We start from the raw sequence: 15,056 nt of genomic DNA on the forward strand, positions 1-15,056 counted from the left end.
AAACAAAAATAATATATATATATAACTTGCCTTAAACTTTGTCTATCACTATTTAAGGTGTTTTAGAGGTGTATGCATTTCTAAATATTAAACTGGATCATAAAGATTAAAAAACACATTGTTGTATTGTTATAATAAATAAAGTTACAGTTCGTGTTGATTACACTGGGAACACCATAATATATGAATTAGAATAGAATAGAATTTCATCATGTCCCCAGTATGATGACAATAAAGCTGTTCTATTCTATTCTATTCTATTCTATTCTATTCTATTCTAATGACTGAAAAGCCTAACTACAGGATTATACAGTAAACTCATATTCTACTGTACAGTGTTGAAATCAATTATACAGTAATAAACTGTTAGTAAATTATAATTAAAATACTGTAAAAATAAAATACTTGTGACCACAGCTGCCAGTGTTTTATTGTAATTTTACAATAAGATTTGGTACAGTCTACTGGAGGCCTTGAACGCACCGCAGTTCCTCCTCCTCTCCACCAGGGGGCGACAACGACTTTGGTCCGGGGGCGGCAGCAGCAGCAGCGCGGCGGCAGCAGCGTCACCACCGCCGAGGAAGCGTGCGATGTATGGTTGTCATGTGTCATACAGTCTGGCTGGCGGTCAGCTGACGGATCCGGGTCGCTTGTGATGTTTACTTTGTTTGTTGAGTGCGTTTATTCGCGCTTTTTTTTTGTTTTTTGAATGAATGCAGCGCTATGCTTCGCCCAGGAGAACCATGGTAGTCGTGAACTCGGTGCTGAAGCTGTTACAGCGGCAGACGTACACCTGTCTGTCCCACCGATACGGACTCTACCTCTGCTTCGGAGGGATCGTCCTCGTGATAGTTTCCGCCTTTCAGTTCGGAGAGGTGAGTTTTCTTCTACTGTCCGGTTTTCTCGCTGGACTAAGTAACGGTGCTCTCACCTAACAGCTGTTTTCAGTTCAGCTCGGGTGGCTGCTGCACGGTCTCACCAGACTCTGTTTAAAAAAATGCATATTTAAAATCAACTTGCTTGTCAATGAGCTCATATGTCTTGTAGGTCTTAAATCAAGACGTGTCACGATACTCTGTTGTGTTCATGTACATTCTGCATATTAAGTCACTCTGTAGCTTTTTGAGGTTGGCTAATTTACTCAAGTTTGTGGGAGGATTATGTGAACATCACTTCAAGCTTTCCCAGAAGTTCCCAATGTGTTACTTGGATATGTGTCAAATTAAATGCCCTTAAATGAATCAGACAATGTCACTCTGCACAGGAGGCGTGGATATAATAAAGGAACAAGGAAACTGCCATGTTTTGTGTTGAATGTGGGTTTGGCTTTTCCTTGGATGTAGTTGATGTTTAATTTTGGAGTTAGAAATGTGAGATCTGCATCTTGTTCTGTCCATGCAGGTGGTGGTAGAGTGGAGTCGGGACCAGTATCATGTGCTGTTTGACTCCTACAGGGACAACGTGGGTGGGAAATCATTCCAAAGCAGGTGAGCGTTCATGCTTCCAAAGAAGACACCAAGCATAACAACTTCTTCTCATTTGGCTGAATGGGATCCTGTATACAGCAAATGTTTTCTGTCATTTCCAGTAATAAGTGCAAAATCTTCCTGGGTGGGGTTTAAAACCAAAAAATCATATTTGTGATTCAAATGTTTATGTGGAATAAATATGCAAACTCTAAGCCTCCAATCTGCAAAAACCTTCCCCATGATGCCAGACAAGGCTGTGAAAGCAACGGAAGAGTGTAGCTATGCATGCATGTACGCAAACGAACTGAGACATGTCGGAGGAAAGTGTGTGCTGAGGAGGAAAACAGGGTCACGGCTTTGCAGTTTGAGCCCTGTCTTGAGTGATATGAGTGTTTGTTTTTTGCAGGCTCTGTCTGCCCATGCCTATTGATGTGGTGTACACATGGGTGAACGGCACAGACACAGCTCTGCTGAAGGAACTGAAGGCGGTCAAAGAGCAACTGGAGGAAGAACAAAGAGCTCTGAGGTAGCTGTGGCTCCCCCGTCTCTGCTGATGTCGTGCTGCAGTCAGACCTCATTCCTGGCAAGCTGCTAGCCATGCTTAAAATACTATGCAAATTTTTTCTTATTTTCGACAATATAGAATGCAAACACGCTCACATGCCTCCAGTTATTCAGCTGAATACAGCCAGAATTCGCACACATGCTTCAGTGTAGCTCTATCATTTTGACACTGATTGGTTAGTTTAGACATTAACCCAGATGAAGAGGGAATCATAGATCAAAGCTCAGACAAATTCTCAGACAATTTTTTTGTTTCTGTTATTCTCTGAACTGTGTGTCCGAATTAAAATTGTGCAGTTGCTCTGTTATTTGGCTTCTTTTAACCTGTGCAGACACTGTTTTACTAGTGTACACCTTGTTCCTGCTCATGAAAACACTAAATTCACTGAATTCTTGCACGTAGGGATCGCCTGGGGAAAAACGCAAGTGAGACGACCGAAGTGCCAAAAGACAGGTGAGTTGTGAGTTGGGTGTTGCTGCAGTATCATAGTATGTCTAATATTGCATCCCACTTTTGGTCTACACAGTATAGAGTGATACAGTTACCTTAAAGGAAATAAACTTTCTCTACGTGACATTGCAAGATGAGATGACTGATCTTGGCGAATTCAAAATAAATCCCTTGTTCAAGTCATGGTAAAATCATATATCTATAGTGTTTCTATAAAGAAGTGTGCTCATTGATTTGCAAAAATGCAGCAACAGGACATATGGAGGAGAAAGCTACCACTGTATTAAAAGTATAATAAAAATCCTGTCATCCTGATTCTGCTCACGTATACAATCTAATCCACCACAAAAGACAAAAGCACTGCCACATGTGCAAAACAAAAATGAGTTAATTCAACCATAGTGTGTTTTGAAGTTGTCGTTAGTGGTTTTGTTGTACCTGAATGCAATAATTTTCATTTTTGTTATGTTAAGCAAAAACATTACAAAAATCTCACTATGGTGCAGTCCAGTTCAACAACACTGTTACTACGACTACTACTACTAATAATAACCATAGATAACTAAAAACTTAACTTTAGCATCTATTGAAATATAATTTAATGCATATTTCATCATGCATATGTAATAGAGAGGCTCTTTACTGTGTATTGCATGCTTGATTACAACCTCAGTTTTTCAGAGTTAATTGTCAGACTTCGTTCAAACTGATATATGACACAATGAAGCAGCAAAGTGTGAACATTAATGTTGAAACAGGAAGGGGGGGTTGGCTGTCATACGACCAGTAAATACAAGTCAAAGGTGTAAACTAACCGATGAGATGTCAGTTAGAGAAAGGTTGCTGTTTTTCCCAGAAATGAAGTGATGGCACTTTTTTTTGGTGTTTACCATTTTGATAAATCCCTTCTTGTTTGACATGTTGAAGAAAAGATTCTGAATTGTGTAGATTTTCTGGGACATTTTAAATGTACAACAATAATTATCAATAATAATCAGTAAGTGTACCCTGAGGCTTTGAAGTAATCAGCTTTGGTTAAGGTGAAAAAGTCATTATTTTCCATTTTGCAGATAGTCTCTGATAACTGTTTAAATCAACATATTGAACCACAGTAAAGATTTCGCTTCAGTTTAGGCGTTTCCTGTTTGGTCACCGCAGAACTGTTGGGCTGATAACGGCCCTCCTCTTTATCTTTTCCCTCCGTCTCGCTGCTGAGTTTTAACCACAGATGCAAAAAGTGTCTGATGGAACGTATCTGTGTTTGCTAAATGTGTGAACTTGACTAATTTCATGCAGATGTCTTTCAAAGGGCAAAACCACAAAGTAAAGGAAGTGGTTGTGTTCCTGAGTGTATGAGGTATAGATGTACTGATGAAAACATGTTGTCCGTTCTGCCCCCACAGATAGTCAACACCACCTCTCATGTTCCAAAATATGCATTTAAGCTCATTTTAAAATGTGTTTATTTATTTTTTTTAAACTGCCTTAATTGTGTAGAAGTGGATATTGTTAAAATACTTTGTCGTCAGTGTTTAGGTCAGTTTGGTTGGAGCTTTTTAGGCTACGGGTGAGTAGTGACAGGGATGATAGATTTGGCACATTAAACTATTTAATTATGCTAACTAGCCCAATATGCTAACGAGCTAAGTGTCATCAGTCTTCCTCCAGATTTCACCTTCAATCCATACTGTTAACTCACGATTTTAACTCCAAGTCACAGTTTTAGGGAAGAATTTCTGTTTCTTCCTAATTTTAGCCAACAATGTTCGATTGAGTTTCCATAATTGTGGCTAAAACCTTTTGTTTGTATATAGTTTTAGCAAACGATTTATCAACACTTTCCTGCTAAAACTTCCAAATGTTTACCTGTAGCTATAGCTAACAATTCCAATTATTTGTCAGTCTTCTAGCTAAAACTTCCAACTCTTTATTCATACTTTTAGCTTATGTCGTCCATATTTATCCATATTTTAAGTTGAAAAACTTTTATTAATCAATAGTTTTATCCATTGTCAAACTGCCAGGTGTTTATCCACACTTTTAGCTAAAAAAATCTAATTTTTATCAACAATTTTTCAGTTAATTTTAGCTAACAGTTGCAATCTTTCAACCATTTATTCATACGTTTAGCTTATCTTCCAAATATTATCCATATTTTAAGCTAAAACTTGTGTCTATCAATTTGTTTATAGTTTTTTAGCTAAAATCTTCCAACTGTTTAGCCATACTTTATGCTAAAAACATCCAACTGTTCATCAATACTTTTATCCACCAGTTTGAGCTGTTTGTCCTCACTTTTAGCTGTTTTCTTCTGCCTGTCCATTTCCAATTTTAGCTTGCTCTATCAACTATTTATCTGTTATGCTTAGCTTACAGTTTCATCTGTTTATCCATAGCCTATTGTTAATTAATAATTTCCTTTGTTTGCCATGCTCTTTGGTAGCTGTATCACTTTGTATTATTACTCATCTATGTTAATCATTTCTGCTTCATTTTGGCAGTCTGTACTCAATGCTTATCCATTACTTTTAGTTAACTATGAACTTGTCTGCTCAAGGTCCACTCAGCTCTCCAATCAAATTCTAGTTTCAATTTTTATCTTTTTATGCACCTTTGCTGCTATTGAAATAACCCAGAGGTGGTCGTAGTGGGAATCACTGCATTAAAGCATTTTCTTTTTCCCTCTTGTGTCCATTCTGTCTCAGTGTGAAGCCTGAATGCCTGCTGTCCCACTGCATCATAGCGCCTATGTTGGCCCTGGACCCGGCTCTGCCAGCCAACGTTACACTCAAAGAGCTGCCGTCAGTCTCTGCCTCCTTCTCTGCTGCCAAAGAGCTGCTGCTTATGAACAAGCCCTTCCACCCGCCCACCTCCGTCTCCGTGGTCATCTTCCATTCGCAGGCTGACGGTAAGAACGTACAAAGGATCAGAGCAGTTTCAGCAAACAAAAGAGACCAAACTTTGGCAGGAAAGGATGTTCCCCAAATGAGTCCAGTCAGCACGCGAGAGAGAGATTCTGCAGGGAGAGCATTAAAATATACCAGCAGTGTAGTAACCAACCGCAGGAGGAGGGTTTTCCCTGAAGTTACAATGCAAAAGATGATATTTGTAATTATGATTGATGAGTAACCGGAAAGTGATGATGCGGTGGCAGTGAGAGAAATCTGCGTAACCAGTAACAGCAGCAGCATTGAAGGACAATAAGCTGCAAGGAAGTGAGAGCAGCAGTTTGATCTGCAGAGATGAAAGCTGACGTGGAGATTCAATTATCATAGATAGTGATCACTACACAAATTGTATATCTTAGGCGTCGACTGATGTGTTTCTGTTGTGTCCAATTCAAAACCAATTATCAGTAATCAAGGAGACTAATAACCTTCATTTTAAACCGATGTAGATTTACATTAAAATTAAATATCAAGCGTACAGTTAAATTTTGAATAACAAACTCTAGTTAGGCTCCAGCCCCTCCTAGTGAGGATTAAGTGGTGTATAGATAATGGATGGATGGATAAACGCTAGTATGAAACATCTGTAATAATTAAAAGAGAACTTTTTACCAGCTCTTCTTCAGCGTTGATAGCAGGTCTTTACTTGTGCTGTGGGCGAGACATTACTTGGAAACACAGATTGTTGGTGGCGGCAAAAGCCAAAGTGGTGCATTTTTAAATTCATTTATTTTATTGAGAATTGGTTAAAAATATTCATACAGATATTGAGAAAATATGCTGGGTATGGGATCCGATAATCGGTGAACCCTTACTCGATTTTTGCTAAATCCCATTGACCCAACTCTAGTCTGCTCATTTCCTTTAACATCATGCAGTAAGCTGTTGTAAATTATGCCCCCCTCCACACATGAACAGGATTCAGAACCTAAAGTACAATATCTATGAATTGTGTCCACATTTACACAGTGTCATAGTTCTGCTGGACTCTATTACCGTTGAACGCCTGTAAGAAATGTAAAGATTTATACTCATGACTTGCTGTAAAACATTCTGTATTCATTGCATACATAATAATTAATAAAGTAAAATGTTTATTCTCTTTAAAACAGGCTGGAGTTAAAATTCAGCACTATTCTGCAGTCCTTGTATTACTGAAGCAACCAGTTTTACCCTTCTGCTGTAGCAAAATTGAAAGTATCAACCATGACACAAATAATTAACCTTTAAAAAGACAATGCGTTCAATAGTAAGAGGCTCTGATCTCTGACAGGATAGTGCAGAGCCGTGGCAATTAACTGGCTACTTGTAATGCAACAATGAGATCTAAGTGGTTTAAGTTTCCGCTTAAGTAATCCAGTGGCTTTGTGCAGTTTGATTTACTTGGTACAGCCTGATACCCACACCAGGATGTGGATGAATAGGAACATTTTGAGCATTCACCCTAATGCATAAATGAGCTCAGCTTTCACTTGTTCTTATTATTATTGACTACAAGTCTGATTTTTATAAGCTGGTGGTTAACTTATTTGATTTTTCTTCAATTTTTTAATAAACAGATAATGGACAAGAAGCTTTAGTCTCAATTTTAAATGGGTATAAAAAAGAATAGATCAAGGAATGAAGAAAACATGGCAGAACGGAAACAAAACCAGAATGCACACATCAATGAAAATGAAAAAAAAAATCACAGTTAAATGGCAAGTCCTTACAGAGTTAAACATCTTCATGTGTATGCAGACGTACGCAGACCATCAGAAAAAACTGAGTTTGTCAGTCTGGGATGGAAGGAAAAGTCAAATTATCAGCATATGTGGGAAAAAAAAATCTCATGTCATGTTAAAACTAGAAGATGACCATTTATTGTTTTCCAGCAAACTAGAAAACGTCAATCAGTCAGTGAATCAAGTGACCAGGATTAGTTGAGGGCAGTTTTATGAGCGTGTATTCATCGATAATCAGTCATAGTTGAGGGCTGTTACTGCTCAGGAAATCTGCGAACACACTTAATTACTCAGCATGTTGCTCGAGGACATATCTACATTCTGCTGCTCATCATCTATTCATTGCTTTATCCAGCTGACAAAGCGTATACGGATGTGTTGAAAGAAGACCAGAAGTTGTCTGTGTCCAGATGTTACCTGGTGAGTTGAATACACGCAGTAACGTATTGTCCTATCGTCTTTGTAAACGGCCTCGTTCATATTTATGACCACAGGATGAAGGTAATTACACATCAAAAGGTGTTTTCTCTCGAACGTTCAAGTGTACGTCTTTGTTGTGTGTCACGCAGACGACAGATAAAGAGGCTCCCGGTCTGATCCGCATGCAGTCTCTGGCCTATCTGAGCGGCTTCCCGGCAACCTTCAAGGAGACGGAGCAGCTGCGAGTCAAGCTGCCCTCCGTCATAACCAGCAAGATCAAACAGGTAAAACAGTCATTTTCTGAATCAATCCTTGGGTTTCTTTAACAAAACAGCAGCATCAAAACTTGTTTCTTGTAGTGATCCTGGATAGATTTGGTCTTTGCAAGAGGAACGAGATACAACAATGCAGAAACTCTTTTTTTATTCAGTAGTGCACTTCTGTAGTTTTTAAAATTCAACATATTTGGACATCTTTGCAATAATTCTCTGTTCGTTCTTTCTTTTGGTTACATTCAGTTTGTCTTTGGGATATTTTAATTTAGAAATTATTATTTTATTCTTATTTATTACATCTTGTACATTTTATAAAATATAAGTGACAGCTTTTTTTTTCTTTTTTCTTTTTTTTAACACTTTTGCACCCAAAACTTGTGCAAAATGTTGAAACGCTGTATGCTGTATGAGGTGCCTGGCCACAGGGTATCTTAGGTTGGTTTCAAAACAGCAGGTGGCAGAGTTGCTCTTTTTATCAGTGTACAAGTAATACTCTGATTTTACGTGTTTAGTGCAAAGAAAATGCTTTATTTCCTTCAGTTTTCTTTAAATTGGTGCCATCGAAGTGCCAAAGGAAAAGTCAACTTTTACATCACAGATGGTGCCACCAAATGTCACATGTATAAAATCCTATCACAGTATTGAGGGATGTTTGTACATCATCATTATACTATAACACAGTATATAACGATAAGATACTACGGTATACACTGTAATTTTGTTTTTGATGGTCATAACAACAAATTCTTAGAAAGATCTGATCACGAATGTGAAACCCTCCTTGAAGAGGAGGTTGCCCCGTCCTGCTAAAAAGGGCCTTTTTCTATTTTAAACAGTTATGTTGCGATGTGGATAAAGGGCCTCTGTTTAGCTTGGCAACTTGTGTATCTAATAATTTTTCCTAATCAGAACTCTGCTTTATATTTCGAGAGGGAGGAATGCCACTAACAAGCATGGATTACTCAGAAATAACCAAAGAAAACAAAACAGGCTGGAGCTGAGTGACCCTGTCACGCCGGGCGACGGGCAGGACGGACATGAGTCAACTGTTTGTCCTGTCTTCTGATAATATACTCACATGGCTGATGACAATTAATGAGTGATAGATTAGATAACAGCTTTCATAACTGCCTTTGCATATCACAAGAATGCAAAACAAATGTGTTATACAATAGCTTTGCATCAATGGATTCTTAAGTAGAAAAAGATCAAACAAAACAAGTAATATGAATGTTTACTTTTACTGTTTGTACTGAATTAAAAAAACCTTCATACTAATTGATAACGCCTAATGTCACAGCGCTTTACGGCAAAATAAAATAAACTCACACATTCACATATAACATAGTTGTAGTTCAATACTCACTTATAGTTTTTTAAGCCAGTTAATCAGTTTACAATAAATGCAAAAGATTCCTCAGCATCTCTTCAAGGTTTTTCAGCTTTTACTTCACTGCAAATGCAAATTTATCCACTTTTAACGAGCATGATAATCTGTTTAACGCCTGGCTGAGGGCTAGTCATGGTAGGTTTTCCAGAGCACAGCAACACAACCACGTGTTGCAATGTTTGGCATGTAGGAAACAAAGATATACAGTCTTTTGATTAGTTATATCCACCCAGGAAGCATGCTGATGTAGGCACAAAGGAACAGCAAAATAAATAATATACAAAATGCTGTTCCTATTTTAAAACTAAACTGTAACTATCTGAAACTTGCCTTATGTTCTGTATATTAGTTGCGATTTTAAAATTATTTGCAAGCACAAATCGGGGGAGAATCTGTAAAGTGGAAGCTGCCGTGGACCTCGAGGGAGTCAAAATCACTGTAACTGTATATGTGATGATATGTAGGTTAACAGCATTTAACCTACATATCATCACAATCACAGTTGTCCCATCATTCCTTGCACTGGTCTCCAGGTTTGCCATGATATACCCTGCTAGATCATGTGATAATAACGAGTGGTATTCGGGCTGTAACCTTAGCTGGCAGTGTGGGGGTTAACATTAGAACAACTGTTTAGAGAGGCACGGCGCCAGACGGCACGCTGAAAGGTCACCAGGATTTCACCGACCAGCTCCCACTCCGCCGTCTCAGACATTTAGACCCGGTTTTACCTGTTTGGAGTGCAGTTTTGCTATTTTGTCAGTGGAACATGCTGCAAGGGGCGTGATAAAGAGGGTGGGAGTAAAGATGACACTGGAGCCGCACGGAGTCCAGGAAAGACAATGGAAAGTGTGTGTGTTCCTCGCTTCGGGTCGGAGGGATTCTAGGTACACGAGCTGCCGCACAATGCGCAGTTTGGATTTCAAGGTGTTTCCTGGTGTCACTCGGCCGGTTCTGTGAAAGAGGGATGATGTGCATAGTGTGGAGGGAGAGGTTCAGCGGTGAGGGGCGGCTGGTATTTATAGCTGGTGTTAGACCGAGTGCTATGGTGATGAAAGCTGCGCTGCAACCCCCATCATCTGCCCGTGCTGTCGCCTGTCAAGTCCTGCTGCCCGTGTTTGTGTACAAGCCTGCTGATGTGTTTGTATTTGCCGGTTTCAAAGCGCTTGAGAAGCCCGCGAGTGTCCACACGGTGTCCCTTCTTCACCGTGAAGCCAGATCCAGAAGTTATGTCTGACATGTACACAGTAGCAGGGTGCAGTGAAATGCAGGTTAGCAATAAAATGAGACTAATATTAGAAATGAATGTTCAAAAACTAAAGAGAGATTCTGAAAACTTTAAATGTAGATTTTGTGAAGCAAATTATATGTTAGTGTTTTGTACATGCTTGAGTGCAAATATGCAAATACAAAGCGTCAGGTACCTCGTTGTACTGATCTCTGTATAGATAATGAAATGAGCTGTGACATAATGATGTGTTCAGACAGGCTGCAGCTCACAGTTACTTTTTAGGAAGTCTATGATTTTTTTCAGTTAAGAAAAAGGTGAAAAATGTCCCCATAGTTTCTCAAATTCCTCAGTTAGTTAATAAAAACTGTCAAAAATCCAAAGATGTTCTGATTTCTCTCAGACAAAATACAGAGAAGGAAGAAAAGCAGTAATTATCTAAGTGTTGAAATGAGAACGACCTGTATTGGCTTGAGTCTGTTGAAAACATTTCATCTCTCATCTGAAAGACTTCTTCAGTTCTAACTGACTTTTGGGGAGTCTGATGCATTTAAGTGCTTGAGGAGCTATTACCACCTTAAAAACTGGTCACTTCGCATGTAAGTCAGTTGCCTTTTGTTGAAAGATGCAACTTCTTCAGTAAACAAACAAGTCCAGTTCGCTTCATTTTGACACTTTGATATATCAGGACCTGGATAATGGAGAATCTTTACAGACAAAAGCAGTTGATGTTGTTCATCATGGAGCTGAAACCAGTGACTTTTTAGGGATTTTTGCTTAAAAAAAATGTTACTTTCATGACTGATTGCTTTAATTCTGATGTTTATTCAGTAAAAGTTTATGCAAATGCTCTTAAAGGGAACCTTTATTTTCAAACCTAATTCCCAGAGTTCCCTTTCTCATGTTCCATCAGCTTCAGACTTCCCTGCACGTCAACATCAGGTGATAATGTCTCATGTCAGGATGATTAATGTCGACAGATCGGTTTCGTTGAAGTGGGTTTTATGAGGTACTTGTCAATTGTCGAGTATTACTCACAGCATATCACGTACCATCAGTCTGAGATGCGGACAGGTGATCCGGCACGGAAGCTAAACAGTAAACTTCTGCGGACGGGTTCAAAAACAGAATATATTTCAACCACTTAGAAAGAAAAATCACTTTAGGAGAGCTCAGTTTTTAGATGTTTTCATTACTTTACCGTACCTTTATTGAGCCCTTTCCAAGAGAGAACTGAAGCTGTTACACCCAGATCAGATCTGTACTGGCATGTTTAAACACCAAAATGACACAATAACAGACTGGCAGCCTTCATGATCTGCAGGTTAAAATGAGTGGTGGTTTTTGACTGGTGGCTTTGAAGACAATGATATAAAAGCTTCAGTTCACTGCTTCTCCATACTGGGGGTTTCTCCTCGTCATTTACTGTATTCATCCACTGACTTTCATGCAACCCCACCTCAAAGAAACCAAACTATCCCTTTAAATCAAATTTTTCATCTCAGATAAATAACATCCTCAAGAACAGTCTGCGTTAAATGTGTGTCCAAGTAACTTTCCTGGATTGTCTCAGTAGGATTGTCAAATTTTTGACTTATAGAGACTTGTTCTATGTCAGATGTTTGCAACGGAGCTATCTCACTACTTTTTTTTGATCTAGAAAAGAGTCTCTATGGAACTTCACTGTCAAACTAATATCCTACGCTTTTTAAATTATTAAAACAAAACCAATTGAACTGCTACAGAGTTTTTCTGGCCTGTCTCTGATGTTCAGTGTTGACCTAATCTCTCCATCCAACAGAATAATACAACTTAAGTTTAGACGAGGCTACAAGTTGCTGTAACATCTGAGTCCAGCTGCCTGAAAAGGTCGCTCACCACTGGGTTAATTAGTTTACCCACAGCGATGATTTTTTTCTTGGCTAATTACATTTTTTTAACCTCTGCAGCAACATGCAAGCCTCAGTGATTATAGTTTATAACGTGTTGAGAGTAAAATACACCCGGGGCTTGTTAATGCCGCGGTGAGGAATAACTTCAGCTGCTGTCTGGAGGATGTGCAAGATGATCTGACAAAACCTGCAGTGTTTACTTTTTCAACATTAAATTTCACTGACAGCACAGGCACCACAGCTCATCTTTCTGTCTCCTCTCCTTGAAAACAAACATGTGGTTCCATATTTTTAATCCTACTTGAGATTGTTTTTCTGAAGAAGAGCAGCTTCCTCCCTCTAGAGACTCGAGTCGCATTTGACGCCAGGAAAAACGACTTGTCCGCTTCCAGGTCGATGTTTGTTAGCGATACAAACATTTTGGTGACAGGTGTCAAGTGCGTCGTGGCAAATCAGTGCTGCTGGTTATAGCTCCACTGTTTACGGTGACAAATGTTAAAGCTCTTTCCCGACATGCAATAAGCAACATTGCTGACTTCATTCATCTGTTAAAGTGAAAGTATTTCATAAACCCAGAGGAAATACACCTACGAACAGCTGGAAGCAACAAACCGAACTGCAGTGCCTGTTAATGTTTTGTCAGAAGCTGTTTTAGTCATTAATCTGACGTGCTAATCTCAGCCTTAGTTGTAGTGAAGTTTTATTTTTTATAGACATTCAAGTTTGCGATAGAGGTGACATTGTAGAGCAGAGTGAATTAGAAAGGCGTTTTGTGATTTTGGCACACATACTGCATCTTTAGCACTCTGTTAAATTTCTGGACTAGTAAGTGCTGAAGTGTGGAAAAAAGCCTTTGTGAAATTACACATTTTGAAGTACATCGCCTTTGTGTGCTGATTGGTTAACGTGGCTGCATGCAGTCCACACTTGTGCTGTGTTGAAAGTGGTACATAGATGTTGTTGGGTCTGATTGGGTAAGATAGTCGTTGCAACTTTTACAGAAAAGTGAGGAGGATGCTTAACATGTTCAGTTGCCATCAGGTTAAATTAAAGAAGTGAACATCTGAAAGGAGCTTTACTGTGTGCGGTGATGCTGAATTCTAAAACAGTCTCATAAGAGCACAATAACAAGCATTATAGTGCAATATTTTTTTAACTTTAAGTTATAGCAACACTAACCTTATGTTATAGCAAAAATACCCTCAGAACTTACAGCCGTTTTCTATTTTGTGCTCAGATTTTGTAGCTAAGCTCGAAAATTTAGGAATGAAAGATTTTCTAAGTGACAGATGTAACAAGGTCTTCAGATGTTGGTGTTTGGTGATTTTGGACCCAGGCTGGTCTTAAGAAGCTCTTGATTTAGACTTCAAAATGTGAAAAGTGTCCATCATGAAGTCTCAGAGTCTGGGCTGAAGGTCCACAAGTTGCTGTTTTGTCTGACCAACAATCTTATGTAGATATACAGTTTATATAAAACAAACAAAATCCTCTCGGGGCTTCTTAATGCAGTAGTGAGCACACAGATGTGGAGCTGAAGAAGCTTGGTGATAAAATACTTAATATTGATGAATGTAAATGTTTTTTTCTCATACTTTTTTTTTTTTAACTTTTCAACTTTTTCAGGTGAAATTACTTAACTTTGACAGGTTTAATCATTACTTAACCGTCGCGTAGTAAATAACCAGACTTATGTGCACACGCCTGTCTAAGGCCGCCACACACCTCTGCTTTTTGTGCATGTGTTCGAGCATTATCAGGACTATAAAGAGAGCTGTAATAAAGATGGCAACGTGATCCGTGCCTTGCTGTCTCTCCGCTGGGTTTATAAGTACCAGCTAATCCTCCTCACCTAAAAACAGGAGCGGAGAAAAACGGACGAGTCGAGGCCGAACACGAGCTCGTGCGCAGAGGTCGAAGAAGAATTCAGAGCCTTTAAAAGTAGTAATTCTGCATTACAAGGAAATCCTGGTTTGAAAATGTTATTTAAGTAAAGGTATGTAAGTATAGTCAGAAATATGTACTTAAAATACAATGCAGAGAGTGACTGCTACTCTATGATATATGATATCATTTGAATAGTATTAATCATTATTAATCTGTAAACAGAACCTTGCCATTGGCAGCTCATTTTCTAACTATGTAATATTATGGACTGATCTGATTATTATCAGTTGTTTGATTGATTTGTTGTTTTTGTTATATGGCTCAATATGACACCTTCACAAAACTTTTTGCCCAACCCACAGTCCAGATCTCTAAGTTATTAAAATAAGTTAAAGGAAGAGCTGCAAGTTATCACATTTAAAAAGTTGGATCCACTAAATATTGGTATTTTTACATGAAAAATGACGAACCTACTACACCAATTTTATATGCATCTTAGTCTATAGAAAAGCATTAAACAGTAATGTAAATAAACTGAATAACTAAAGACGCCAGACAAGTACAGTAGTAAGTACAATATTTCCTTAAGAAATGTAGAGGAGCACAAATATAAAGTAACATAAAAATGAAAATGCTGAAGTACTTCAATAAATGTACTTAGTTACATTCCATCACTGCCCATGGGAGATGTTTGTATTCGGTGCTGGGTGATGGAGAAAGTCTGAGAGAGGAGACAGAAGGTTTTTAATGGCCAAGGCCAGGGGTGTCTCTCTCACATATATCACACACACACACACACACACACACACAC

General features: G+C 38.7%; 1 protein-coding gene across 1 annotated transcript in view; it reads left to right on the forward strand.

Moving 5' to 3' along the window:
- Positions 1 to 568: 568 nt before the first annotated feature.
- Positions 569 to 15,056, forward strand: part of gnptab (N-acetylglucosamine-1-phosphate transferase subunits alpha and beta) — a 25,604-nt gene continuing 11,116 nt past the window's right edge. Inside the window, exons 1-7 of the mRNA XM_008300992.1 lie at positions 569 to 875; positions 1,402 to 1,487; positions 1,876 to 1,995; positions 2,437 to 2,487; positions 5,190 to 5,392; positions 7,512 to 7,576; positions 7,726 to 7,860. Of these exons, the coding sequence (XP_008299214.1) occupies positions 714 to 875; positions 1,402 to 1,487; positions 1,876 to 1,995; positions 2,437 to 2,487; positions 5,190 to 5,392; positions 7,512 to 7,576; positions 7,726 to 7,860 (822 nt within the window). The 5' untranslated portion in view covers positions 569 to 713. The remainder of the gene's footprint in view (positions 876 to 1,401; positions 1,488 to 1,875; positions 1,996 to 2,436; positions 2,488 to 5,189; positions 5,393 to 7,511; positions 7,577 to 7,725; positions 7,861 to 15,056) is intronic.

Source organism: Stegastes partitus, unplaced genomic scaffold (genome assembly GCF_000690725.1).
Source record: "Stegastes partitus isolate 25-593 unplaced genomic scaffold, Stegastes_partitus-1.0.2 Scaffold1620, whole genome shotgun sequence".
NCBI lineage: Eukaryota > Metazoa > Chordata > Actinopteri > Pomacentridae > Stegastes > Stegastes partitus.